Source organism: Aquarana catesbeiana, linkage group LG01 (genome assembly GCF_042186555.1).
Source record: "Aquarana catesbeiana isolate 2022-GZ linkage group LG01, ASM4218655v1, whole genome shotgun sequence".
Taxonomy (NCBI): Eukaryota; Metazoa; Chordata; class Amphibia; order Anura; family Ranidae; genus Aquarana; species Aquarana catesbeiana.
In genome coordinates, this window is record NC_133324.1 from 615,429,442 (window position 1) to 615,456,533 (window position 27,092).

Genomic DNA, 27,092 nt, shown 5'->3' on the forward strand with positions numbered 1-27,092 from the left:
TTTTCAAAGGTAGTGCAAGGAAACCTTGTAAACTCCTTTTATACAGCACAAAACTATGTTGTTATTAAATGAAAAATATAGTGGGTCTTGTCCATATTTTATATTCAATATTTTAAGATTAAAAAAAAATATTTTTGGTCCGGTATGAAATATTGCAATTTAATATTTTGCCCCTTTTGTATGAGTCACCAGGGAAAGTTTTAAACTTTTTTTTTTTTTGCGTTTTCCTTACTCTCCATTTTGCTTCTTTGAAGTAAAGGCTCAATAGACTCAATAGTTTAAACAGAAATTTACAGACACCAGTGAATTAGACAGAGCAGTGCCTACTGTCTTGTAGGTTGTTATCAAATAGGTGTGCCTAGGATAACATTTATTGCTTCATAAGTTAGTACTATAAAACAAAATATATGTTCTCTTGTTTGACTTGTGGCTAATATTGAGCACAATTTAAATAAAAAGAAAACATTCCCAACTGAACATTATGTTAATGTTTATTTCTGCTCATGACATTTAAAGGGCATTTTGACATGCCAGTATTTATGAATTGACATTTTCTCGTTTTGTTTGGAAGAATGTGAATGCATTGCTTGTTGAGTATAAGCCTTCATTATTTGATTTTTGGTTTAATGATTTTCAATGTACATTAAACTAAACTCAAAATTATGCATTGTGTCAAACATCAAACATGCATTTTACATTATACTTGTTTATTATACATGCACAGAGGTATTTCACTGAAGGGAAAACACAATGAATTTTCAATAAAGCACGTTATACCAGCTGCTTTTATCTGAATTGAATTGTTGATGTGACTTTCCTAACTTATCATCTGGGTTTCAAGATTGCTCAGATAAGTTCACTTATAGACAGTCTGTTTTCCATCAAGTCAGACTTCTCATATACACTTACAATGAATAGTAAATAAAACCATTGTGCAGTACTCCTAAGCAAGAAGCAAATGATGTGTAGCAAACATACGTGGCTGCCCACGTGCAGATGCAGTGTATACTGTATTATCAACTATACAAAAAAAAGTTTTTTTTTGTTTTGTTTTTAAAAAATATAAAAATGCAACACCTAAAGCTGAACTCCGAAAAATTTTAGTTTTTACCATGTAGTGGGGCTGTGCCCACACTTCATGGGTTAACTGCACAGTTTGTTCTAGGGGGAGAGTCAAGATATACTCACCTAATCCTCCGATCTTCCCAGCTCAAGACCGACCCCCCACAGTGCAATACAGTGGACTGTTCCTAATGTCGTCATGCCCATAAACCGCCTCTGTATGTCAAGACATAAGGAACAGTCCACCACTGGACGTGGGGGAGCACTGTTTTCCAAAGGATTGGGTGAGCATAGGAGCTGTGTTCACCCCTAGACAAAACGAGCAGTTGACCCGTGCAGTGCAGGCACAGTCCCACTGGATGGGAAAAAAAAATTTTGCCCAGAGTTTTGTGGGCTTTAAATAAATATTAGATGGGTTTAAAAAAAATCTGAATGACTAAAGTTATTATTTAATCTTTACTTTCTCTTTGTGTAGGTAATATCGAATGCACACAATCTACAAAATCAACTGTATTAACATAATAAAAATTTTTGAACACGCCCTCCAAAGAAAGGTCAACAAATTCATATGGGGAGGGAAAGGAGATAGAATTCCGCAAAAAACCTTAATCTTTACCAGACCACAGGGGGGATTGGGGCTACCTCGTCTACTATGGTACTATCAAGCAGCCAGAATAGCACAGGTTTCCATAGTTTACTCCAGGTTGGAGAAACCCGACTGGATACAAATAGAAAGGCATGCTGTTCCAACCTTCACCCTAGATTTCTTGTTATGGGCCACCCCAAGAGACCGACCCCCAATCCTCTCCCCAATCCTCTCACAATCATTAAACCTCTGGGACAAGCTGAGATCTGATCCTGCGCTGACCTCAGGTAGCCGACCCCTTGCTCACATTTTCAACAACCCAGACTTTATCCCAGGCCAAGACATCAAGGCCTTAAAATGGTGGCTGGACAAGAGGTTGTATTGGATTGGACACTTCTTTACCTCCAATGGACCGATTTCCCTGGATTTTTGTGTGCACCAGTTAGAGACTCCGACCTCAGAACATTTCAGATATCATCAGATGCATCACTTTCTTCACAAAATCTGGCCAGAGAAACCCTCTCCACCCAGATTCACACCTTACGAAATACGGTGTGGGCAATCCACAGAACAGATGGGTGGAATCTCCGTTATATACCAGTCACTTGCCCATCAGTCAAACAAAACCCCATATATGACCGCCTGGGAGAACGAAATTTCAATAAATTGGGACATAGAGAGATGGCGGGCTTCCTACTCTAAAGCTTTTAAGGGCATTAGGAATATTTCACTGATTGAATCCAGCCTCAAGGTTATGACCAGATGGTACCTTACCTCAGCTAGACTAGCCAAAAGGTACCTTACAACAGATCCCTGGTGTTTCCGAGGCTGCCAACTTACAGGCTCCATGGCCCACATCTGGTGGGAGTGTCCCAGAATAAGGACATTCTGGAGCAAGATTTTCTCCCTGATCCAAAAAGTTACAGATCTCCAATTGCCTAGAACCCCTGCCAATGCCCTGCTCAATGCAAATCTACCCAAGACTTCGAAACACAACCGCAAACTAATCCACTTCATTTTACTGGGAGCCAAGCTGACTATTGCCAAAGCCTGGAAACAACCCAGAGTTTCCATTAAGGCTGCTATACGTAAAACTTCTTGGATCATGTCCCAAGAGAAACTAACTGGCATCCTCCTAAACACCACAATTCAGTTTGAAGCTACCTGGGAACCCTGGGCGCGTCATATGGGCATCTCCCTCATACCAGGAGTGCAACCATAATTATTACCGACCCACTCAGGGCCGTCTAATGTTCTCCTGTTGATAGGCTCTTTCTGCTCCCCCCCATCTTCCCCCCTCTACGCTTCTTCTTCCCTCCTCCTCTCCCATTCCCTACATGGCCCTCCCAGGCAACCAGAGAGACCCTCTGACTCTAGCATCAGCTAACCTATCAACCAGAGGGCAAACCCGTTGGAGCATTCAAACTAGCCTTCCGAAGTCCTAAACTATTTACTTGACTCCAGGCTTGACATGTGATACTGTGAAGTTACAGGAGCTTGGAGAGGTTCAACCAGGCACAGTATGTTCCCATTAGGGGTGCCGGTGGACCCTCTCCAGGCCCCTTGATGCTAAACTTCTCAAGCCGGAGCATTTTTACTGAGATGAAGTGAGATGAAGGAGCTAACGTAGATGCTAAGATACCTGTCCTAAGGTAAAAGTTATTACGTTTTATTATATCTGGGCTTTGTGTCTCTTCTTCAACGGTTGTTGTATTGTACAATTGATATAAAAATACACAAGCTATAACATTTATCCATATACTACTAATTACTAATAAGCCGATGACACAAATCTTCCACCATGTGACCGGCTGTATCCAATCACAGCTGGTCACATGTAAACACGGAAGTGCCGTTAATCGGCTCTCATCACCTCACACTGACAGAGTGTGTGGCAAGAAGAGACGATCAGAGGCATCTCCTCGCAGGGGACAGCAAGACAGGTAATTAAGGCACTGATCATCAGTGCCCTGATTACAATTAAGCACCAGCAGTGCCAGCAATCAGTGCCACCAGTGCCAGCAATCAGTGCCCACCAGGGCCACCAATCAGTGCCCATTAGTGATGCCAGTCAGTGCTGGCTTTTAGTGCTCATCAGTTCCATGCCCATCAGTGCTGCCCATCAGTGCCACCCACCAATGCTCATCGTTGCCCTTCAGTAATGCATATCTGTGCTGCCTATCAGTGCCCACCAGTGTCGCCTACCAGTACCTATCAGTGCCACCTATCAGTGCCACCTATCAGTGCCCACTAGTGCCACCCATCAGTGCCACCTATCAATGCCCACTAGTGCCACCCATCAGTGCCGCCTATCGGTGCTCATCAGTGCCCATAAGTGCGGCATATTAGTGCCTCCTCATCAGTGCCACCTAATCAGTAACCATAAGTGCTGCCTATCAGTGCCCATCAGTGCAGCCTCATCAGCGCACATCAGTGAAGGAGAAAAATTACTTATTTACAAAAGTTACTGGCAGAAGCTAAGAAAAACTTTTTTTTTTTCAAAATTTTCAGTCTTTTTTAAAAAAAAAATAAAAAACCCAGCAGTGATTAAATACCACCAAAAGAAAGATCTATTTGTGTGAAGAAAATGATAACAATTTCACATGGTTACATTGTAGCATGACCGCTCAATCATCATTCAAAGTGTGACAGCGCTGAAAGCTGAAAAATGGCCTGGACAGGAAGGGGGTGAAATTGCTCTGTATTGAGGCGGTTAAACCATTGCTAAAGCATGTAAAACCATTCTTTTGTAATAATATTAAGCCTCTTAATGTACAATCATTGCACTTGGAGAGAGAACTCTAAATCAAGGTTCATTTCAGACATGTTAATCAAACAGCTTGGAAATGACTGCACACAGCGAGAGCACTGCTTACAGCAAAGTGTAAGTCAGCTCCCGATGAGCAGTGTCTTATGAAATCAAATGCTAATATATTGCAGAGCCTATTTGCTGCAGTTCCGCAAAAAGCTTGCTCGTTTATTAAAAACTGCTAGTTAGGCTACTAAAACATCTTGAAATTCTGGATATTTACTGCAGAAAGAGGAATATTTAACCATAAAAAAAAACAATAAACTGATGTGAAGATATCCAAGGAAATCTGACTGTAGCTGGTTTCTACTTTATTCAAAGGAGACTTTTTTATGTGTTATACAGTTTGTTCATTTTAAAACCAATATTTATTTCAGATGCTGTGCTTTTTATAAAATGACTCCTAAGAAGCACGATAACAACTAATACAACTTAATAACAACTTGAACATAATACTAAATAATAAAACATATGTACTATAACTAAATAGTGAAGGCTTTAGAAAACCAACAGAAGTGACATTTTTCGATGCCTGTCATTTTATAAGTAATACATTCTGCTTTCAAAAAATATAACTGTTGTTGTTCTGCCTTTCCACTCTAAGCACTGCAAATGTGATCCCTATAACTGATCCAGTTGTGGCAAGATAGCTATAAATTAGTCTCGGTAGAATTAGCAGATAGTGTCTTGATCTAAATGCCATTGTCCAAATCGTAGAAAGCTTACCCCAACATTTTATATTCCTGACATATGTTTGTTGTACCATGTACGTGTGTTAAAAAATGATGCTGTTCTTTTTGTATTGCTTTCTTTGTGTGAAATTCCTGGTGTTCGTTTCAGCCTCCCTGCTTTCCTAATTTTAAACTGACCATGTTAGGCATGGAATCACATCCATCTCGGTGTGGTCAATTTTCTGGCTGTGGTGAGAGCTCAGCCTTCCTATCCTCCAATGAGCAGACGTCTGCTGGCATGCCCCCCTCCCCCCTGCACGACCATTCACAGAGAAGATCAGTATATAGCTGTTTCTAGACTCCCAGCTCTCTAAGCCCCTTATGCATTTCCTAATGTGGTTAGAGAAAAAATAATCAAGTAGGTGAGGGCTGGTAGGATGGAAGGTCCTTTTGAATTCCCCCCCTTTTTTGAATTTTAAGGTGTCCCCTTTAGGGGTAGTCCCCAAAAAAGAACCGAACAAATTCAGCCTCATCCACCACCTCTTGTTTCCTTATGGAGATTCTTTAAATGATCAGATAGACCCAAATTTAGCGTCAGTGTCTTATGCATCTTTTGAATCAGCTTTGCAAAACCTACATATATTGGGAAAGAATGCTTTAATGGTGAAAGCAGACATTAAGTTGGCTTTTAGAATTCTCCCATTGAATCCAAATTGTTTTAACTCTTTAGGGATTTTTTTTGAGAATAAATTTTACTTTGAGAAGTGTCTCATGTATATATTTTGAAATGTTTTCTTCATTCATTGAATGGGTAGTAAATGAGGTGGCAGACTCTAGATTCTCAATTCATTAGTTAGATGATTTTCTTTTCATGGGATCTGGTGAATCGGAGTACTGTCTTCATTTAGTGAATTCATTCTTTTCAGTATGTAACTATTTTGGTATTCCTTTGGCAGAAGAAAAACAACTTCTATAGAATTTTTGGGTATCACATTGGATATGGTAGCAGGTGAGTTTTGTTTCCCAGGCGATAAAATATACAAGATTATGCAGATGCTGTTGATGTTCATAAGAAGGAAGAAGATAACACTAAAAGAAATGCAATCGCTTTTGGGTCAATTGGCATTTGCGTCAAGGGTTTTACCAATGGGAAGAGTTTTCTCCAGAAGGTTGTACTAGGCTATATCTGGTAAAAAAAAGCTCTTCCTCTCATGTCAGATTGACCACAGAGATAAAAGGGGATCTCTTGGTTTGGTTGAATTTTTAATGGGAAATCACTGCGGCAGATGGATTTTAGTTGTGACAGTGATTTCTTGTTTGCGACAGATGCGGCAGGATCGATTGGTTTTGGAGCAATCTGGGGGGGGGGCATTGGTGCGCATCTGCTTGGCCCAGCCGGTGGATTGCCAATGGTTTCTGCAGAAAGTATGCTTTTGGAATTATTCCCAGTTATTGTTTCTTTGGAGTTATTGGGTTTTCATTTTGCAAATAGGAGAATATTACTGAGTACAGACAATAAAAGTGTATGCTTTGCTGTAAATTGTCTTTCCTCCTAATCTCCACAGGTGGTTTCTTTATTGCGGCATTTAGTTTTTCTTTGTCTAAAATGGAACATCTGTTTAAAGGCTAAATACATTCAAGGTAAGGTAACATCATAGCTGACGCTCTCTCTTGCCTGCAGATGGACCGTTTCTTCTCCCTGCTGCCGGAGGCGGGCTTATTCAGGGCTTCATGCCCACCCCATTTATGGGATCTGATTTAATTTTTGTGCATATTAAGAATTCAGTGTCAGTATCTACTTGGAAAAATTATTCTGCTTCATGGTTGCTGTGGTTATCTTTTCTATCTTCATTAAAATTGACCATTTTTGAATATCCAGAACATTTAGTGTTACTATTTCTTCATTCACTGATGGAGAAGAATTACTCTTGGTCACACATTAACAAAACTCTATCTGGAGTATCATTCTTTCTACGTCTTTACAAATTACCTGCTTGTCAAAGTTTCTTTTCAATAAAGCAGGCCATGAAAGGATATAGAAAAACTCATTTGATTACTGATAATAGATCTCCTATTACACCTGAGATATTATCAAAGTTATTTAGGGTAACAAATTGAATATGCTCATCAGAATATGAAGTTATCCTGTTCAATGCGTTTTTTTCTATGGCATTTTTTGCAGCATTCAGGGTATCAAAGTTATTACCTCCATTGAGTGCAGGAAGGTCAGGTAATTTGTTCTGAAATGTGCAGTTGTTGGAAGAAAGTGTAAGGATATTTCTAAAATTTAGCAAGACGGATTCTTTGGGTCTTGGTTCTTGGATATCTTTAAAGAGATGCCAGGACGAAAGTATTTGTCCGGTTAAGGCATTGAGGTTATATATGAATATGAGGTCGGGTTTATCCAATCTATTATTCATTCACAGGGACGATTCACCTTTAACAGGTAATCAATTTATGCCCCGTACACACGGTCGGATTTTCCGACGGAAAATGTGTGATAGGACCTTGTTGTCGGAGCGTGTGTAGGCTCCATCACACATTTTCCATCGGATTTTCCGACACACAAAGTTTGAGAGCAGGATATAAAATTTTCCGACAACAAAATCCATTGTCGGAAATTCCGATTGTGTGTACACAAATCCAACGGATAAAGTGCCACGCATGCTCAGAATAAATAAAGAGATGAAAGCTATTGGCCACTGCCCCGTTTATAGTCCCGACGTACGTGTTTTACGTCACCACGTTTAGAACGATCGGATTTTCCGACAACTTTGTGTGACCGTGTGTATGCAAGACAAGTTTGAGCCAACATCTGTCGGAAAAAATCCTAGGATTTTGTTGTCGGAATGTCCGAACAAAGTGCGACCGTGTGTATGGGGCATTAGAGTGATATTACAACATGTTTGTATCAATTACATTTGAGCCATTTAAGGATCACGACATGATCCTTTAGAATAGGAGCAGCTACAGAGGCTGCTCGGATTGGGCTAAAGGCTAACAGCATTAAGAGAATAGGTAGGTGGAGCTATGACTCTTAGAAATTGTAAATTCGTTCTTATTAATTTCATACTTTGTTTCAGGTAATCATCACTCGGTGTGGATGGTGGGGCATTCTTTTGTCTTCTGGGCTCAGAAAAGAGCGGCTGCTAGAATTTATTCCAAAAATTTGGGATTGGATCCAACCTCATTTTGCATTAATTGGTTTCCCCCCACCTGACATTCTTATAATTCACTTGGGGGGAAATGATATTGGAAAAATGAAGACGTTCGACTTACTGACAAATATGAAGGATACTTTTAGGTTTTTGAAGATAGTTTCTCCAAATACAGTGTTGGTATTTTCAGAAATAATACCCAGGTTAAGATGGTTGGAATCAGTTACCTTTAAGCCCTTAGAGACAGTTCGCAAAAGAGTGAACAGAGCTTTGGAAAGATTCCTAGTTCCAGATTTAGGTATTTCATTTTGTCATGTTGACCTTGAAGGTGGTATTCAAGGTACAGTATGTATCGGTATGATGGAATACATTTATCAGATGTAGGATTGGATATCCTTAATCTCAACCTGCAAACATGCATCAAAAAGGTTTGGGACGGTGGTGACAGGGGTACCGTTTTTTTGAGCCCTCCTGTCAGTTGAGATATGTGCGAATATGTTTAAAAAGAAATGATGGTCAGCCTGAGTCTTAGTGGTTGGGTTGAGTTTTGGTGGAACCTGGATGAATTTTGGTTGGAAAAATTATTTAAGTAATAAAGTTTATGAAGTTATATATAATTTTGATGTAAACCAATAAACCAAGCTGTGGCCTAATTTTATCCAATTATTTATGTGTGGATTGGTTTGTTTTTATTTATGCATGTTTGCAGGTTGTTTTTGGCCTGACATCTACGGTCCCATGTGGGGTAAAAGGGGGACAGCCTATTTAGGCCCCCCCCTTGCCTCATGGGGTCCTGGCATTGGCTATTACATTGATATTAAAGAATTTATAAAGGGGCTTATTCTATTGGTATAACAGGGTCACATGACAGAGAAGCTTCCAGAAGGTGAGAAGGTTAAATAAGATTGGCTAGTTAGGGTCAGGAGACCTTAGAACCTTAATATAATAATAATAATTTTTGCAGAGACCAAGTTAACCCTTGCAGTGTTGTGCCCTGTACACATGGTCGGACATTGATCGGACATTCAGACAACAAAATCCATGGATTTTTTCCGACGGATGTTGGCTCAAACTTGTTTTGCATACAGATGGTCGCACAAAGTTGTTGGAAAATCCGATCGTTCTGAACGCGGTGACGTAAAACACGTACGTCGGGACTATAAACGGGGCAGTAGCCAATAGCTTTCATCTCTTAATTTATTCTGAGCATGCATGGCACTTTGTGCATCCAAATTGTCCACACGGTCGGAATTTACGCGAACGGATTTTGTTGTCGGAAAATTTTATAGCCTGCTCTCAAACTTTGTGTGTCGGAAATTCCGAAGGAAAAAGTCAGATGGAGCCCACACAATTTCCGACAACAAGCTCCGATCGCACATATTCCATCGGAAAGTCCGACCGTGTGTACAGGGCATTAGAGTAACCCCATTGCAAAAATAGCTTTGAATTTTTCTCTTAAGTTTTCCTTTTACTGTTAAAGAGGAAGTAAAGACCCATGCATAGTTTGTACCTATAGGTAAGCTTATAATAAGGCTTACTTATAGGTACTGTAAATATCTCCTAAACGTGCACCGTTAAGGAGATATTTACTATATATGCAGCTGTAGACATCATCGACGCATGTGCTCTGAAAGAACGACCACCCATGCTGTTCCTTCAGAATCCTGTGCCGTGAATGACACGGCACAGGATTCTTGTATATGATGCATACTAGCACATTATGCCTTTACCACGCAGGTCCAGAAAAAAACAAACAAACAGCGGTTTACAACTGCTTATAAGCAAAACTGCAGCCAAAAATGTCAGAATAAAAGTGAATAGTCTGTTAAATAATAAAATCAGCTTTTGCTACAATGTTCACCTTCAATACAGAAAGTTTCATCTTTTTTTTTTTTAAGTCCCATGTCTGATTGCCAGCATCATTCAGGCCACTTTCTTTGAGCCTAGGTCATCTTGAGCCCACCCCAGCCTGTGACTGAACAGTGAAAGGAGAAGCAGCACTGTGGTGTGCTCATCTCTATCTCACTCTGCTTTATCTACCTATCAGCATGCTTTATTATGAATACATGATATGATGGGGTCCTTGTTCTGCTTCTTCCTAACACACTCCAGCTCTGCTTACAATGGACCCCAAAAGACTGATGCCAGGTCAAATGCAGGTATTTACTCTACATATCTTTTTTAACATACGTTTAATGATATATTAAAGTGATTGTAAAGTCTTGTTTTTTTTCTAAAAAAATAACAAACATGTTATACTTATCTGCTCTGTGTGATGGATTTGCACAGAGCAGCCTGGATCCTCCTCTTCTTGAGTCCCTCTTCTGTGCTCCTGGCCCCTCCCTCCTGTTGAGTGCCCCCACAGCAAGCAGCTTGCTATGCAGGGCACCCAAGCCGAGTCACAGCTCTCTGTGTCCTTTCGGCCCGGCCCGCACCCTCCCTCTCCTGATTGGCTAACTAACTTTGATTGTCAGCAGCAAGAGCCATTGGTGTCTCAGGCAATCAGGAGAGAGAGACTCAGACAGCCAAGACACTCGTGGACATCGCTGGATAGAGATGTGGCTCAGGTATTAGGGGGGCTGCTACACACAGAAGGCTTTTTAACCACTTGCCGACCAGCTCACACTGATATATGTTGGCAAAGTGGCATGTTACCGTGAATCGATGTACGGGTACATCTTCTCCTTTAAGAGCTGCTGGAGCCGTGCACATACCTCGGCACGGCGGGGGACCCGATGCTTGTGGCCGGCAGGCGCGATCACTGCCGGCCACCCGCGATTGCAGGAACGAGAGTTAGAGTGGGGATTTGTGTGTGTAAATACACAAATCCCTGTTCTGTCAGGGCATTTGTTCCTAGTAAGTAGGAGCACCGATATGTCTCCTCCCCCAGACAGTCCTATCCCCATACAGTTAGAAACACTAACTAGGGTACACATTTAACCCCTTGATTGCCCCGTAGTGTTAACCACTTCCCTGCCAGTGACATTTACACAATAATCAGTGCATTTTTATAGCTCTGATCCCTGCAAAAATATCAATGGTCCCAAAAATGTGTCAAAAGTGTCCGATCTGTCCACCGCAATGTCGTAGTATCACTAAAGATCGCAGATCAGCGCCATTACTAGTAAAAAAAAAAGCCATAAATCTTTCCCATAGTTTGTAGATGCTATAACTTTTGCGCAAACCAATAAATATACGCTTAATGCGATTTTTCTTAACCAGAAATATGTAGAAGAATATATATCGCCCTAAACTGATGAAGAAATTTGTTTTTTAGAACATTTTTGGGGATATTCATTATAACAAAAAGTAAAAATATTGATTTTTTTTTTTTCAAAATTGCCGCTCCTTTTTTGTTCATAGCGCAAAAAATAAAAACCGCAGAGGTCAGCAAATACCACCAAAAGAAATCTATTTGTGGGAAAAAAAGGATGTCAATTTTGCTTGGGTACAGCGTTGCATGACCGCAAAATTGTCAGTCAGTAAGTGACACAGTGCCGTATCGCAAAAAATGGCCTGGTCGTTATTTGTGTCTTTTATTTCTGCTTAAAGTTCAGCTTTAACACTTGGGTATAGGTCTACCAAACGGTATTTTACAAGATTTGCTTTTTCCTCTGTGTATGTACTGAAAACCATAACTGTGTGGCAGATCAGATTACTATAAAATGTGTACATGGATTAAATGTAGCATTTATAGAAACAAAATCGACTCATCTCTATGTGCTTGATTTTAGATATTTATTTAAATTATGGTCTGTAACTTAAGCTTCCTGGCTGTATTTCTTTGTAATTAATATTTACCAGACACTATAATAATAGAAGACGGGACTAAAAGAGTCAAAAAGCCCTCACTGTGATTTAGAAAACTACATATGTTATATTTCTCACAGATGAATCTGCAACTTGAGAACAGTTTGGAATTTTCTTAGAATTGTCTTCCAGAGGATCGTTTTAATTCACAACACATCTCATTCCCATTTCAAGGCTCAAGATTCACTGAATCTCTCCTACTTACATTCTCTAAATTATTTGCATGCATTATGAATTAGAAAGAAAAGTTTACAGCTGCCCACAAATGCGTGAAACAAGAACACTGACTGTCTAATATCCTGTTTTCGTGTTAAAGCATTCAGTGACCCAACCGAAACTAATTTTTCACCCAAACACACGCAAGAGAAAAAAAAATACATGCTTGATTTTAAAGTCAGACAGAATTCCATAGCCAGAATTGTTTGACATTAAAACTAGTCATAGCTTCTAACAGTTCCTCATTTGGAGGGACCATCTTTTTCCTCCTTAATTGTTCCTCCTTTTTGGTCTGATTTATAGACCTCTATAAAAATGTACTATTTAAATACCAAAATTGTTAAACTGTGCTAAATTTTTCATCCAACCTCTAAATTATTGCATTTGTTATTTTGAGATGTCAGTATAAAGAAAATACAGTGCCTTGAAAAAGTATTCATACCCCTGGAAATTTCCCACATTTTGTCATGTTACAACCAAAAACGTAAATGTATTTTATTGGGATTTTATGTCATAGACCAACATAAAGTGGCACATAATTGTGAAGTGTAAGGAAAATGATAAATGGTTTTCACAATTTTTTACAAATAAATATGTGAAAAGTGTGGTGTGCATATGTATTCAGCCCCCCTGAGTCAATACTTTGTAGAACCACCTTTCACTGCAATTACAGCTGCAAGTCTATTTGGGGGTGTCTCTACCAACTTTGCACATCTAGAGAGTGACATTTTTGCCCATTATTCTTTGCAAAATAGCTCAAGCTCTGTCAGATTGGATGGAGAGCATCTGTGAACAGCAATTTTCAAGTCTTGTCATAGACTCTCAATTGGATTTAGGTCTGGACTGGGCCATTCTAACATATGAATATCCTTTGATCCAAACCATTCCATTGAAGCTCTAGCGGTATGTGTAGGGTCGTTGTACTGCTGGAAGGTGAACCTCCACCCTAGTCTCAAATCTTTTGCAGACTCTAATGCCGCGTACACACGATCGAACTTCTCGTCGGAAAAAGACATGACGGCTTTTCCAACGGGATTCTGCTCAAGTTTGCCTTGCATACACACGGTCACACAAAAGTTCGCTGAACTTACGACCGTCAAGATTGTGGTGACGTACAACACTACGACGAGCCGAGAAAATGAAGTTCAATGCTTCCGAGCATGCGTCAAATTGTTTCTGAGCATGCGTAGGAATTTTGCATGTCGGAATTGCCACAGACGATCGCATTTTTCGGATAGGAACTTTTCCTGACCGAAAAATTAAGAACATGCTCTCAATCTTTTGCTGGCTGGAATTCGGCCAGCAAAAGTCTGATGGAGCAAACACATGGTCGCATTTTCTGACGAAAAACTCTCATTGGTCTTTTGCGGGCCGAAATTCCAATCGTGTGTATTACAGGTTTTCTTCTAAGATTGCCCTGTATTTGGCTCCATCCATCTTCCCATCAATTTTGACCAGCTTCCCTGTCCTTACTGAAGAAAAGCATCCCCACAACATGATATTGCCACCAACATGGTTCATGCTGGGGATGGTGTGTTCAGGGTGATGTGCAGTGTTTTCCGCCACCCATAGTGTTTTGCTTTAGGCCAAAAAGTTCAATTTTGATCTCATCTGACCAGAGCACCTTCTTCCATGTGTTTTCCATGTGTTTTCTGTGTCCCCCACATGGCTTCGTGCAAACTTCAAACGGGACTTCTTATGGCTTTCTTTCAACAATTGTTTTCTTCTTGCCATTCTTCAGTAAAGGCCAGAGTAGAGTGCACAACTAACAGTTGTTTCTGTGGACAGACTCTCCTACCTGGGCTGTGGATCTCTGCAGCTCCTCCAGAGTTCCAGAGTTACCATGGGCTTCTTGGCTGCTTCTGTACATAATGCTCTCCTTGACCGGCCTGTCAGTTTAGGTGGACGGCTATGCCTTGGTAGTTTGCAGTTGTGTCATACACATTTTCAACTGATGAGCAGTGCTCCATGAGATGTTCATAGCTTGGGATATTGTTTTCTAACCTAACCCTGCTTTAAACTTCTCCACAAGTTTATCCCTGACCTGTCTGGTGTGTTCCTTGGTCTTCATGATGCTACTTGTTTACTAAGGTTCTCCAACAAACCTCTGAGGGCTTCACAGAACAGCTGTATTTATACTGAGATTAAATTAAACACAGGTGGCCTTTATTTACTAATTAGGTCTCTTCCGAAGGCAATTGGTTCCACTAGATTTTAGTTAGGGCTATCAGAGTAAAGGGGGCTGAATACAAATGCACACCACACTTTTCAGATATTTATTTGTAAAAACATTTAAAAACCGTTTATCATTTTCCTTCCACTTCACAATTATGTGCCACTTTATGTTGGTCTATCACATAAAATCCCAATAAAAAACATTTACGTTTTTGGTTGTAACATGACAAAATGTGAAAAATTTCAAGGGGTATGAATACTTTTCCAATGCACTGTAAATGGTGAAAAAGTTTTTGTGTGCATAAACAATATTTTTTTTACATATTTATTCTTTGTGGTCCACATAACTGGGGAATGTGACAGGGGCATGTTCTTTGCTCACATACGTTGTACTAAAAGGTGTCCCCTTTTCACATTTATTTATTTATTTCAGGTACTTATATAGCGCTGTCAATTTACGCAGTGCTTTACATATACATTGAACATTCACATCAGTCCCTACCCTCAAGGAACTTACAGTCTAAGATCCCTAACTCGCATTCATACATACTAGGGACAATTTTTAGACAAGAAACACAAAACCTCTGCGCTTAGGACAGAAAAAGGGGGGCAAGATATGGAAACAAGAGGGAGGAGGAAAAAGACCAAGGGGGTGGGGAGGGGGGAGGGGGAAAAGGGGGAGAAGGAAAAAGAAAAAAGAAAGAAAGGTATGCTGCCACCTTTAGTTAAGCCCTCAAAGAGGACTAACATATACATAAAATTTTAAAATAGAGGTATGGCGCTTCCTTATAAAGTGTGTACTAAATAATAATGTGACCGATATGAACTATACCATACACAAACAGTGATAAGTGATCATATAAGTGCCCCCATAACTGGTAAAATATATATGTGATACAAAACGTGAAGAAGACCCTAATTAGGTACCATGCACCTATATGCCCAGGTAATTTCCAAAAAGTACCACTAGGTGTGGCTGCTGATACACTAAGCAGCTAATATGATGATTCCAACATATATATATGCAAAAAATATAAAAAAATATAAAAAATAATATAATATACCAGTGCAATCAAATCCAAAAAATTGTTATATACCCAAATGGTCTGCAAAATGTGTAATAGCTTATATGGATAGAAAAAATGTTCTGTCACAAGTAATGCATCCCAAACTGCAAATAACGGAAAATTATATGTATATAAATATGCAAAAAGGTTGTATACCAGTGCAATCAAATCCAAAAAATATGTATCCAAATGATCTACACAATGTGTCTCAAGATATTTGAATAAAGAAAGAATAATAAAAAACACAAAAAACTGTCACACGTGATACGTCCCAGACATCTGGGACGTATCACGTGTGACAGTTTTTTGTGTTTTTTATTATTCTTTCTTTATTCAAATATCTTGAGACACATTGTGTAGATCATTTGGATACATATTTTTTGGATTTGATTGCACTGGTATACAACCTTTTTGCATATTTATATACATATAATTTTCCGTTATTTGAAGTTTGGGATGCATTACTTGTGACAGAACATTTTTTCTATCCATATAAGCTATTACACATTTTGCAGACCATTTGGGTATATAACAATTTTTTGGATTTGATTGCACTGGTATATTATATTATTTTTTATATTTTTTTATATTTTTTGCATATATATATATGTTGGAATCATCATATTAGCTGCTTAGTGTATCAGCAGCCACACCTAGTGGTACTTTTTGGAAATTACCTGGGCATATAGGTGCATGGTACCTAATTAGGGTCTTCTTCACGTTTCGTATCACATATATATTTTACCAGTTATGGGGGCACTTATATGATCACTTATCACTGTTTGTGTATGGTATAGTTCATATCGGTCACATTATTATTTAGTACACACTTTATAAGGAAGCGCCATACCTCTATTTTAAAATTTTTAGACAAGATCCAATTAACCTACCAGCATGTCTTTGGAGTATGGGAGGAAACCGGGGTACCCGGAGGAAACCCATTTTAGACAGTTGGGAGGTATCTAACTAGCATGTTTTTTTTAATTAAATCAATAAATTGATTTAGTGCATTTTGTGATATTTATGTTCACAGGCAAAAAATGCAATTTTCATTTAGTGAATCCTTATTGTTGTCAAATCAGATGCAATAAGAATTTGTTAATTATTATACATGGTATTATATGGGTCTAAGAACTCAGTCCTAATAGAAAATAGTCAAATAACATTCAATTATTAGAAACCATGCCTAAGAACATTCAATCTTAAAAGAAAATACCATAACCTAGATAGCAAGCAATTATGCTGCAAGTTTGAAAATGACTTGCTAAGCTATTGCTAGACTTGCCAGGCTTCACAAGTTTGTTGCACAGTTGCAGAAGTCAGCATTGCATGACTCCAGATCAACTTTCTTTGCAAAGATTCTGCAAGTCTGCTGCAAGTTCTGGTTCAGTTATGTTGTGCAATAGTCATCCCACCACAGGGGTCACTGTGACTGAATTTTCATGCTGTAGATTTGCAGAGCTCTTACTGTAGACTCCCCACTGCAACTTTGCTCTTGCTAGAAGCTTGCCACACACATTTGCTACAAATTGGAAAAGTGTCAACTAGAACTTGTGCTTCAAGTGCTCTGCAAGTGTACAACTTGCCAGTAAAAATGTGCAGCAAGTTAATAAGACTTACAGCACAAATCAACACTGCCACAAATTTGTGGCAAGTTATCCTTCCTATCTGGGACATTCAGTCCTAATAGAAAATGCCCTTAAAACATTCAATTGGCAGGGAAAATACCCTGACTCTAAGAGAAAATAGTCTTAAACGTTTGGTTTTGCCCTGTTCGCACAACAGTCATAGCCCTAAAACGAATGAGTAGATGTTGGCTAACTACCAAAAACAAAGGTACGTGCAGTTTTGATTGATGAATAGCTCTGAAACTTTTTTTTATGAATAGACCCATAAGCCCCATGCAAAGTAATAACAAAAGAAAGTAAAATGTTAAGCAGGTTAATTTGGGAATTAAGAAAAAAAACATAATTTTAAAGAGGAAGTAAACCCTGATGTGTTTTACTACCTCTGTCGTTCCCTGCAAAGTAAAAGCATAACGGGCCAGTATGCATTGCCTGCAATCAAAGCCGCGCTGTCCCCGCTGGTGGAAGCATCCATCTTCTGCCCTCTTCCTTCTGGGGCCGTGGACTCTGGCTCTGTGCATGTACTGAAGTCATCAGTCACGGCACATACGAGCGAAGAAACGGCATGGAGGTCCGTTTCTTCACAGCGCATGCGTCAATGACATCATCGGCGAATGTTTAGGAGATATTTCCACTACTTATAGGTAAGCCTTATTCTAGGCTTACCTATAGGTAAAAGTGAAAAAAGTGACGCCGGAGGGTTTACAACCACTTTAAGGGCAGCGAGGTGTATACAATTTCACTAATTGAGGTGCTTAGGCCAAATTTCTATATACAAATGTTTTCTTTTGTGTATGTGTGTAATTAGAATAGTTTAGTTTATTTCATTAGTGTTCTTTGGATTTATCTGGGCACAGTCTGATATCGATATACCCTAAAACTCTTCTCTAAGCAATTAATCCAGCTTCATCACTATATTTTATCTGACTTGCTCATCAAGGATAATATAAAGAATGCCACAGCCATGATAATATGATTTAGAAAATAAACAAGCGTTTGAAAACATTATGTGATATTAATGACAACTGAGACCAAGAAGATGATCAATATTCAATTAAATGGCTGCCTACAGCTTTTCATATACTTTATAAATACATTTTCATTTGATTGTTATTGGCGCATCATGTTCAGGCTAAAACAGAAAATGCTGAAAATAACTATTATATTATACAATCCATTTGAAAGGAGCTTATCAGATTCAGGGTGGTAATAAACCCAAAAGCAAACATTTATTATATTGCAGCTTGTCCTTTTTTAGATGTGATGGCTGCATTACTTTCTTTTTTAGGCTTTCTTCCTTCTATTTTCATGTAGCGATCCAGCCAGGAAGCCTGTAGTTTTTCAAGAGAACAAGCACTCCAGCAGAATGTATCAGTTTACAGGGATGAGTCAAACCATTTAACTAACACTAACAGGGGTGCTTACAATAATCAGATTTTATTTATTTATTATTTATGTAAAACCTTTATTCCAAAAGGAAAAAAACTGCTTTAACTGCCTATAACAGTGATGGCGAACCTTGGCACCCCAGATATTTTGGAACTCCATTTCCCATGATGATCATGCACTCTGCAGTGTAGTTGAGCATCATGGGAAATGGAGTTCCAAAACATCTGGGGTGCCAAGGTTCGCCATCACTGGCTTATAAAGTGTTAGCTAGATCTTGGCTTTGATTTGTTAGTTTAATTAAATCTGTTAGTCTATCTAACACTTCCCTCCCCCCAGACTGACAATGCTGCTGTCCAAAGGTGCCCTCTGTGGTCCTTAATCCAGAGTGGGTGCACTCTAAGACCCCTTTAACGCTGAGGCAGTTTTCAGTCGTTTTAGCGCTAGAAATAGCGTCTGTAAAGCGACTGAAAACCGCCTCCCATTAATTTCAGTGTGACTTTTCACACTAGGGCGGTACGCTTGTGGTGCGTTAGGAAAAGTCCTTCAAGCAGCATCTTTGGGGCGATTTGGGAGCGCTGTATTTAGCGCTCCCAAAATGCCCTGCCCATTGAAATGAATAGGTAGCTCTTCCAAAGCGCCTGAAAAGCGCTTCGGAAGCGCCGCAACACAGGTGCTTTTAACCCCTTCCCGCTAAAGCGCCGCTGAAACGAGCGGCGCTTTAGCGCTAACGCGGTCACTGCCCCATTGTGAAAGGGGTCTAATACAGGAGGTGTGCTACTGGCCAAATAGCTAGGTGGAAAAAGCTTAGAAAAGAAAATGAATGCAGCCACCACATCTAACGATTGATAAGCGGCAATATATAACATTTTTGTTTTTAATACTGCTTTAAGTGTGTCATTTACGAATTAAATTATACTTAACGCTTAACATGAAAGATATATTTAAGGTCATTTGCCCAGTGTAGTCAACAACACAGTGATCAATACTTTTGTTGTCTCTCTTGACAGTAAGGCTATAATTCTTAACCTGAAAACAGTATCTCATTAGTAGTGCATATAAATAATGGGTAAACATTGTGACCACAGCAATCTCTGTAAAAACCATTGGGTAAATATAGCTGTTACTGTATCCTCATATATTGTAGCAGGAACAAATAGGCCTACAGCATTCTAAAAGCAGCAATCTGCAATTCATGAAATCTTTTTATACTGTTGCTCCAGATAGCTGCAATCAGAGTTGATCCCTCATGCAATGAATACCAAAAACAACTTATAAATTGTATTGTTACAGTGTATTGCATCTATTCATACTGGATAAAGAGATTAGGTTTATGCTGAATATAATTTTTCTCCTTTAGTATATGCTAGTAAAGCCAGAAGGCAATCTAGATAAAATAAAGCTCCACAGCAATGCTACTGTAGCCTAATTTTAACTGCAAATCTATCTAACAAGAAAACACAGTAAAACAAAAAACATTTTTTAGCAGAGTAGGTAAGAGTGATGTCTGAAAATGTTTTTTTAATCACTGTCTGTGCCTTCCATGAGCCATGAGCCTGTGCTAATACGTATCTGCCAGCTCCACACTTTGTAACTGTTTATTCCAGAATAACACTGTCTAGCTGTTCCTGAACCCCACACCCCTACCGGGTTACCCAGGCTCACCTGCTTCTCCTGGGAACCCACATCTGGTGGAGATTGATGCAAAACGGAGACTGGATGCCGTTTGTTTCCTGGTTCTCTCTGCTTACTGTGAACCAGGAAGTGCTCACAGCATGAATCTATCCACGACCGCAGCGGCCACCCCCTATTCATGCGTTCGGCCCCTTTCAGGACACCAGGCACATTAATTACAGCGGCAGGGTATTTTTTTGAAGCACTTGATTAGAGCCATAGGCTCTAATAGGCTTCAAAATAGGGTGGACTCTGAGCGCAGAGCATTGCGCTCGGAGCCCACCCAGATGTGTTAGAAAACCAAATGAATTTTCTTCAATCAGGAAGAGCGGGTCTGATACCCGTCTCCTGATTGGCTGAAAGGTCAGGTGATCCTATTGGAAGCCTAGGAGGAGGGGGATGCACGGTGGAGGGCGCTGTGATCCACACCATAGGAGGAGGAAGAAACTCGCCAGACACGCTGCCCCACCCGCTTCCTAGATAAGTGTGGGGCTTTGATGTCCCGGCTGTCCTCCTGGGGGGGTTGCTGCCACCAACTGACCAGGGGGTGGCTGTTTGCCACCCCCCCAAAAGAAAAAAACTCCAGCCACCACTGGCTCAACTGAGCAATACTGGTTCACTGTTAAGTACTGGATGATTGTAAGATAAGCTTGGGATAAGAGCAGGGGATGTGTCTGACATCTAAAAAGGCACAAGTGGCTTTATAAAGAGAACCTGTCACCTACACAATATTTTCACATAGGTAGCATGTCATCCTGCTTATAATAGTAATAATGTCAAGAAAAAACATTGAGGGTTTCAGGGTCCTTAGTTCTCTGTTAACAGCATTGTATAAGAAAAGCGAAAACAAAGTACATTGGCGCAACAGTTAGGGCTCTATGTGGCAAATGTCAGTTTTTATTTGTTGCCTTTTGCGTTGCAAATATAATATTATGGTACTTGGGAGCCCCCCCTTACTATTAAATGGGGCTTTCAGATTTTGGTAAGCCCTCCCTGCCCACAGACCCCTACAACCACTAGGACAGAGTTGTGTGGAACAGGCTGTCCACACCAGCATGGGGATATAGTGCTTTGCCAGGGCCCCACCCTGGCAAGGTACCCCTCATGTTAAGGGCATGTGGTTTAGTATGGTTTGGGAGGGGAGAAACATGCTCAAATAAAAGTCTGGTATAAATTGGGGGGGGGGACTCTTTTTTTTTTTCTTATATTTTGAGTGGGGTTCACCCTTAAAGACCAAACCAGAGCTGAATGGTCTGATATAGAATTTGGAGGGGACTCAGCGCTGTTGTTTTTTGTTTCTTTGTGGAGTCCCTCTTAAAATCCATATCAGACCAAAAGAACTCCCAGACTTTTTTTCATTACCTCCCCTTTGTTTACAATCGCCTGTCAGTCAGGAGTCCCTGGCTGACTGCTGAATGTGCCAGGTGGAAATGAGCCACAGCAGCAACAACTAGGAACCCTGAGCAGGAAGCTGTCATATTTGGCAGTAGTAGTAATACCACTGCTAAATGTCTCCCTTCCCACTGCAGCTAGTGGTTTATCTGGTCAAACACTAATTTGTTTGGCTATTCACACAGGAATCACTCTATATATTTTGTATTTCACAGAGGCCTCCATCTTGTCATTTCCCCTTCTTGTTGAATGTTCTTAGCTTATAGTGTTAGGCTATTTTCTCTATTGGTCAAATGTTTTTTTTACTTTTCTGGTTGAATGTTCTTAAGACTATTTTCTCTTAGGATCGAATGTTAGGGGTCATTACATTCGCTCGGTAAAAGGTAACAAATAGAAGCTGAGATTACATACATATTACAAACATTACAGGTATTATTCATGATTTTTGCATGAATGCTCAGACATACGCAAAGCAATTTTTTAAAAATATAGATACCTTAGTGTTCATAACTATTTCAAAGCTGCGACTTTGAACTACAGGCATACCCCACTTTACGTACCCTCACTTTACACACTCGCAAGTACGGACACATTGGCGTCTATGGAAAATTTTAGTCAGCTTGACATGGCACTGCTCCTGGTTTTTAACATTGGCGTCTATGGAAAATCTTGGTGGCTTGACATGGCACTGCTCCTGGTTTATTTGATTTTGGGGTTGGCCAGCTTGCCTAGGTAATCAGTTATGCCTGTAACAGGGCTGGACTGGGATAAAAAATTGGCCCTGGACTTCATCCAGACCGGCCCACTTTATTTGTGCAAACAAGCACAAAAACAGTATATAAACTATACGCAATTGTGCAAAAAAACATAAGTAGCATAACATAAGGAGTCCTCACTAACCTCTTTTACTATTTCACTTATTCTCCTCTGTATTTTTCTCATCTGTCTCACATCACTGTGTGAAGTTAAGGGCGAACCAAGAAAGCCATTACTTTGACAGGCTGTCACTGAAACCAGCCCACTGAGCCATCGGCCCACCGGGAAACTCCCTGTAGTCCCAATGGCCAGTACAGGCCTGGCCTGTAAATGACTATTGCAATGCAGTACATGCATTGAGAAGTGAAAAAGAGTATTGCTTCACTCTAAGTACATTTTCGTTTTACATACATGCTCTGATCCCATTGTGTACCTAAAAGTGGGGTATGCCTGTATTGTGGCTTTGTATTATTCACATTATGTCTGCAAAACAGATGTGGCATATACATAATTTACACTATGATGCAACACACATAATAAGTAATAATACACATGAATTTTTGTTTTAATACTTTGACTATGCTGCATAAAATGTAACCTTTTTGCTTTGTCATGAAAGATGGCTCCTGGGGGTTCAAATTAAAACATATTGCATTTCATTTTAGGTAACCACACATTTTTACCAGGCTGCAAAGCACAAATTTTAAGACTTAGAGTACATGTGACATTAAAATGTACACCATATATTATGAGATTAAATTGTTGCTCAGAACATATTGTGTTTATATACAGGTACCCACATCCCATATATTGGCAGAAAATTGAAGAAAAATTGGGGAATTTTTCCAGTACCATCATAGATCATACAAAAACATTTTTTTTTTATAAAAGACAGACCATTTTATTGTTTATTTTTTTTAGATTTATTTATTTTTACATATAAAAATCTGTTCTGTATACAATAACATGTCCTCGATGGTACAGTAAACATCCCTTTGCCCCAATTTTTCTATAATTTACATTATTTATTATTACATTACATTATTATATTTATGTACACCATATATTAACTAAAAGTGTATGCCAGCAATACCAGATCAATACCTTGGGTAAAAAATAGCCTCTATCTTATTATGAATACAAAGCTCTTGCCTTATCTAAGGACTGAAGAGCCTAGAACACATGAGGTGTATCTTCAAATCAATAAGGGGACAGACTATGAAGAGTCTATTGGACCCTGGCTAGTCTTACATCAAGATAAAAGACAAACTAGGCAAAACACTATGCATCACTAGGGAGCAAGAAACAAAGCCTGCACATGTAATTGGTAAATATGGTTGTCCCCACGTTCCTATAAAACACTGAACAAACAAGGTTTTTGTACATTAACACTAAATAATTATTATTAACATTAGGAAGTGTAGTGGATTGCCCATTTACTCACCACACTCAGATTCAGGTGTGGCTGCTTTAACTCTTCTGGATTCTTGGACACACCCAGGGGGTAATACGTTTTTCTGCTTACCTCCCTCAGCAGCTCAGAGAGGCCACACCTGATGAGGCGGAGAGCTGGGCAAGAGGTTTGCAGGCAGGTGAAAGGCCATTCACTGTCATAACTGGCATGTGGGCAGCCAGGACCCTAATCGCATGCAGCTTTTCCAGAAGACCCAGGAACTGTGGGGAGCTACTCCCTGATGGCTATCAAAGTACTGCAATTCCTGCAGCTAGACTATATTGTACTAATCAGTTACATGTTACACTGATGTTGCCACATGGAAATTGTCATATATAGCCCATGTTTGGATTTTTCTTCAGTGCATGCTTGCTTTTTGCCATCCTGAACCTGTTTTGCATTATTGCTTCTAACATTGCACCTGTTTAGTAAAATGCAAGTTCCGATTACTCCAGGTCTGATTGTTCAGACCTATACTGTTAAAGATGACGTCTTTCATATGTACCAATTATCTAGCAAACATTACATGGATTACATTTGCCCTTTAATCAGTGCAAGACAAAATATGGAAGCGAGCAGGTATTAGGGAAAATATGCATGTATAAACTCAAAAGTTCAGTCAAACAACATGTATGCATAAATAAAATTAAATCTTACCTGGAACAACTTCGAATAAGAATTTCCCTGGACTGTCTTCATTGCATGGATGCTCCACCACTCTGTTTCCAGGCAGAAAGATGGTACCCTGGAAAAATGAAATGATTCTGTTAAGATGTATCTCTACTGTCAAAAAAATTGGTTTGGTTTCGGGTTTATCACTTTTAGGTTAATGCAAAATGATACTACATGTATCAGCAGGTTCTTAATAAGCTCTGCATTATTGTATTTACAGATTGATAGACATTTTTCTGGACAGTTTGAGAGGTCCGTGGAGACAGTCAGGCAGGGCCACCAAAGGATCTTCTGCTGGGCCCTGCAATGTAATCATATTATATCTAGTGTCTCAGTGATCTCCAGACTTTTACCTTCCAATACAAACAAGTGGGTGTGTGTCCAATTACTAGGTGCTACAGCCCTATTAGTTAAGATGGGACCTGTCTGGTCCTTCTTTGAATAAGCTACTACTGGTTATACAGAAATATAACCACCACCCTATGCCACGCCATTTCTAATGAGGTACAAGCAGCTTATGTATGCAGACTAGAAAAACAATAGCACTTGAAATTTATACAGCACCCTTCACTTGAAACTGTGAGCTATGACAGATTAGACCCCTAGACGTTTATAGAACTGAGCTGAAACATCATATAGGTCAATTACTTTCTAATAGATTTGATTTGCCTTGATAAACTTTGAAACTATAGTATGTACAGATGTCTTGTTTCCTAATTGTGGACTGGTGCCTACAACTGTATAACAAACTGCAAAAGAAGTCAAAAAAGGAAGACAGGAATGACACTTTATCTTACTCAGCCATTTATATAAGTAGGAGAATGGATTTTGGGTATGTGAATTATAAAACTGTTACTGAGAAAGTTAATAAAACCAACCAAAAGATGTGTTTTCCACAGATGGTCTCGTTATACTTTGTTCATTATAATAGCCACATAAAAAAGTAAATAAATATACAGTATATACGATATATGCTGGCAAAACAAATATTGCCTAAATACAAGAGCCATGTGTATTCTTATCCGAATCTTTGGATGCTTTGTGTACATTAGGATGGGGGCTTCTATAATTTTATCTACGGGGTCGTTAAGCACCAAGTTGTCATCGACAGAGACAGTCAAAGTTTTGTTCATATTTGAAATGGCCAGATCCACTATAGGGACAGCCCGCTTTTTAAAGTATAAGTTCAGCCTAAAACTAACTAACTCTAAATCTACTGGCAGCTACATTCTACTGCCAGTAGATTTAGGCTGAACTTCTACTTAAAGGAACCCCCCCCCTCAAGCCCCCCTCAATGGCATATTGTTGAGAAAGATGCTTGAGGGAAGGATTAGGCCAATCACTATACAAAACAGGATGCAATAGTGAGTGTACAGGAATGTTTTAACAGGCTGGGGACTTTTAAGAGAACCCTGCTGGAAACCTTAGGTATGATTGACACAGGTTGCTCCAGGTTTAGGAACATTTGTACTGTGTCAATAAGAACCAAAATGGTATCCCTAAGTTTTGAAGTTAATTTAAAAAACTGTGACTTCTTATGTATCAAGTCATCACACACAGATAAGGTACATTCTTCTTCATCCTTGAGCAGAAGTAGCTGCAGCCAGAGGGAAAACAGAGATGGGCACACGGTCGGATTGTCCGACGAATTTGTTCCGTCGGACCAGTCCGGTCAAAAAGTCCGCCCGTGTCTACACGGCATAAAAAGCTGATTGACTACCATGCACAGTTGCACCAAATTTTGCACTCTCCAGTTTTAGTAAATCAATCCCAATGTGACCAATGCTGCAGCATTGGCAGTGCAACCATCCACTGGAGTAAGCCCAGAGCACACTTTTCTGCAGGAATGATTTTTATGATTTCATTGGGGCAAGAATAACTAGACGTTGATAGGAATTTGAATCACTTTATCATGTAATATAATCTATAGTGTTACTGATGCGTTTAAGTATAACACCATGTTAACAGGAAAGAAGAATACAATCGGCTATAATATTTTATTAAAGTACATATGCTTTAGATGCTAAAGCCTTAGCTCCACTGGGGATTAGGGCACATGCTATTAGATAAATGAAAATATAGCAGCCACTTCCATATGGATGGTTTGTATGTTTTCTAACTCCAAGACAGAAATCACAGCATGATGCATTTATTTCCAGCAGGCACAGAAGAGTGTGTAATGCTGATCCCACATGGGAGCAGCTGTGACTTTATCAAAGAGTGAGAATTTGCAGCTATAGTCCAGGTTCACAAGTCAAGGATAGTTCCCAGGCCCTGCCAAAACAGCTTGGGATGTGGAACTGTTCCCAGAAATACAAATGCAGCAAATTGATCAAATAAGTGATTAATCCACCTATGCTGCTTGTTGGAAAATGACAAAACATACTGCTTTAGAGGACAGACAGCAAATTAAAACATTATTACCTATAAAACCCAGTATACTCTATATATTACATATATTTAATTGTACTTTTCCACATATTAAAACTGTGAAGTCACAGAAATCAATAAGCTGTCAGATAGACAGTGTGCTAATAACCTTCATTTCATAGTCTTGCATCACTTTCCTACTACAGCAGT

General features: G+C 39.5%; 1 protein-coding gene across 3 annotated transcripts in view; it reads right to left on the reverse strand.

Annotated features, from left to right (window-relative positions):
• ARHGAP24 (Rho GTPase activating protein 24) overlaps positions 1-27,092 on the reverse strand; it is a 1,254,786-nt gene that overhangs the window by 402,462 nt on the left and 825,232 nt on the right. For all 3 annotated transcript variants that reach the window (XM_073600031.1, XM_073600040.1, XM_073600022.1), the window contains exon 3: positions 24,498-24,585. In XM_073600031.1, the coding sequence (XP_073456132.1) occupies positions 24,498-24,585 (88 nt within the window). The remainder of the gene's footprint in view (positions 1-24,497; positions 24,586-27,092) is intronic.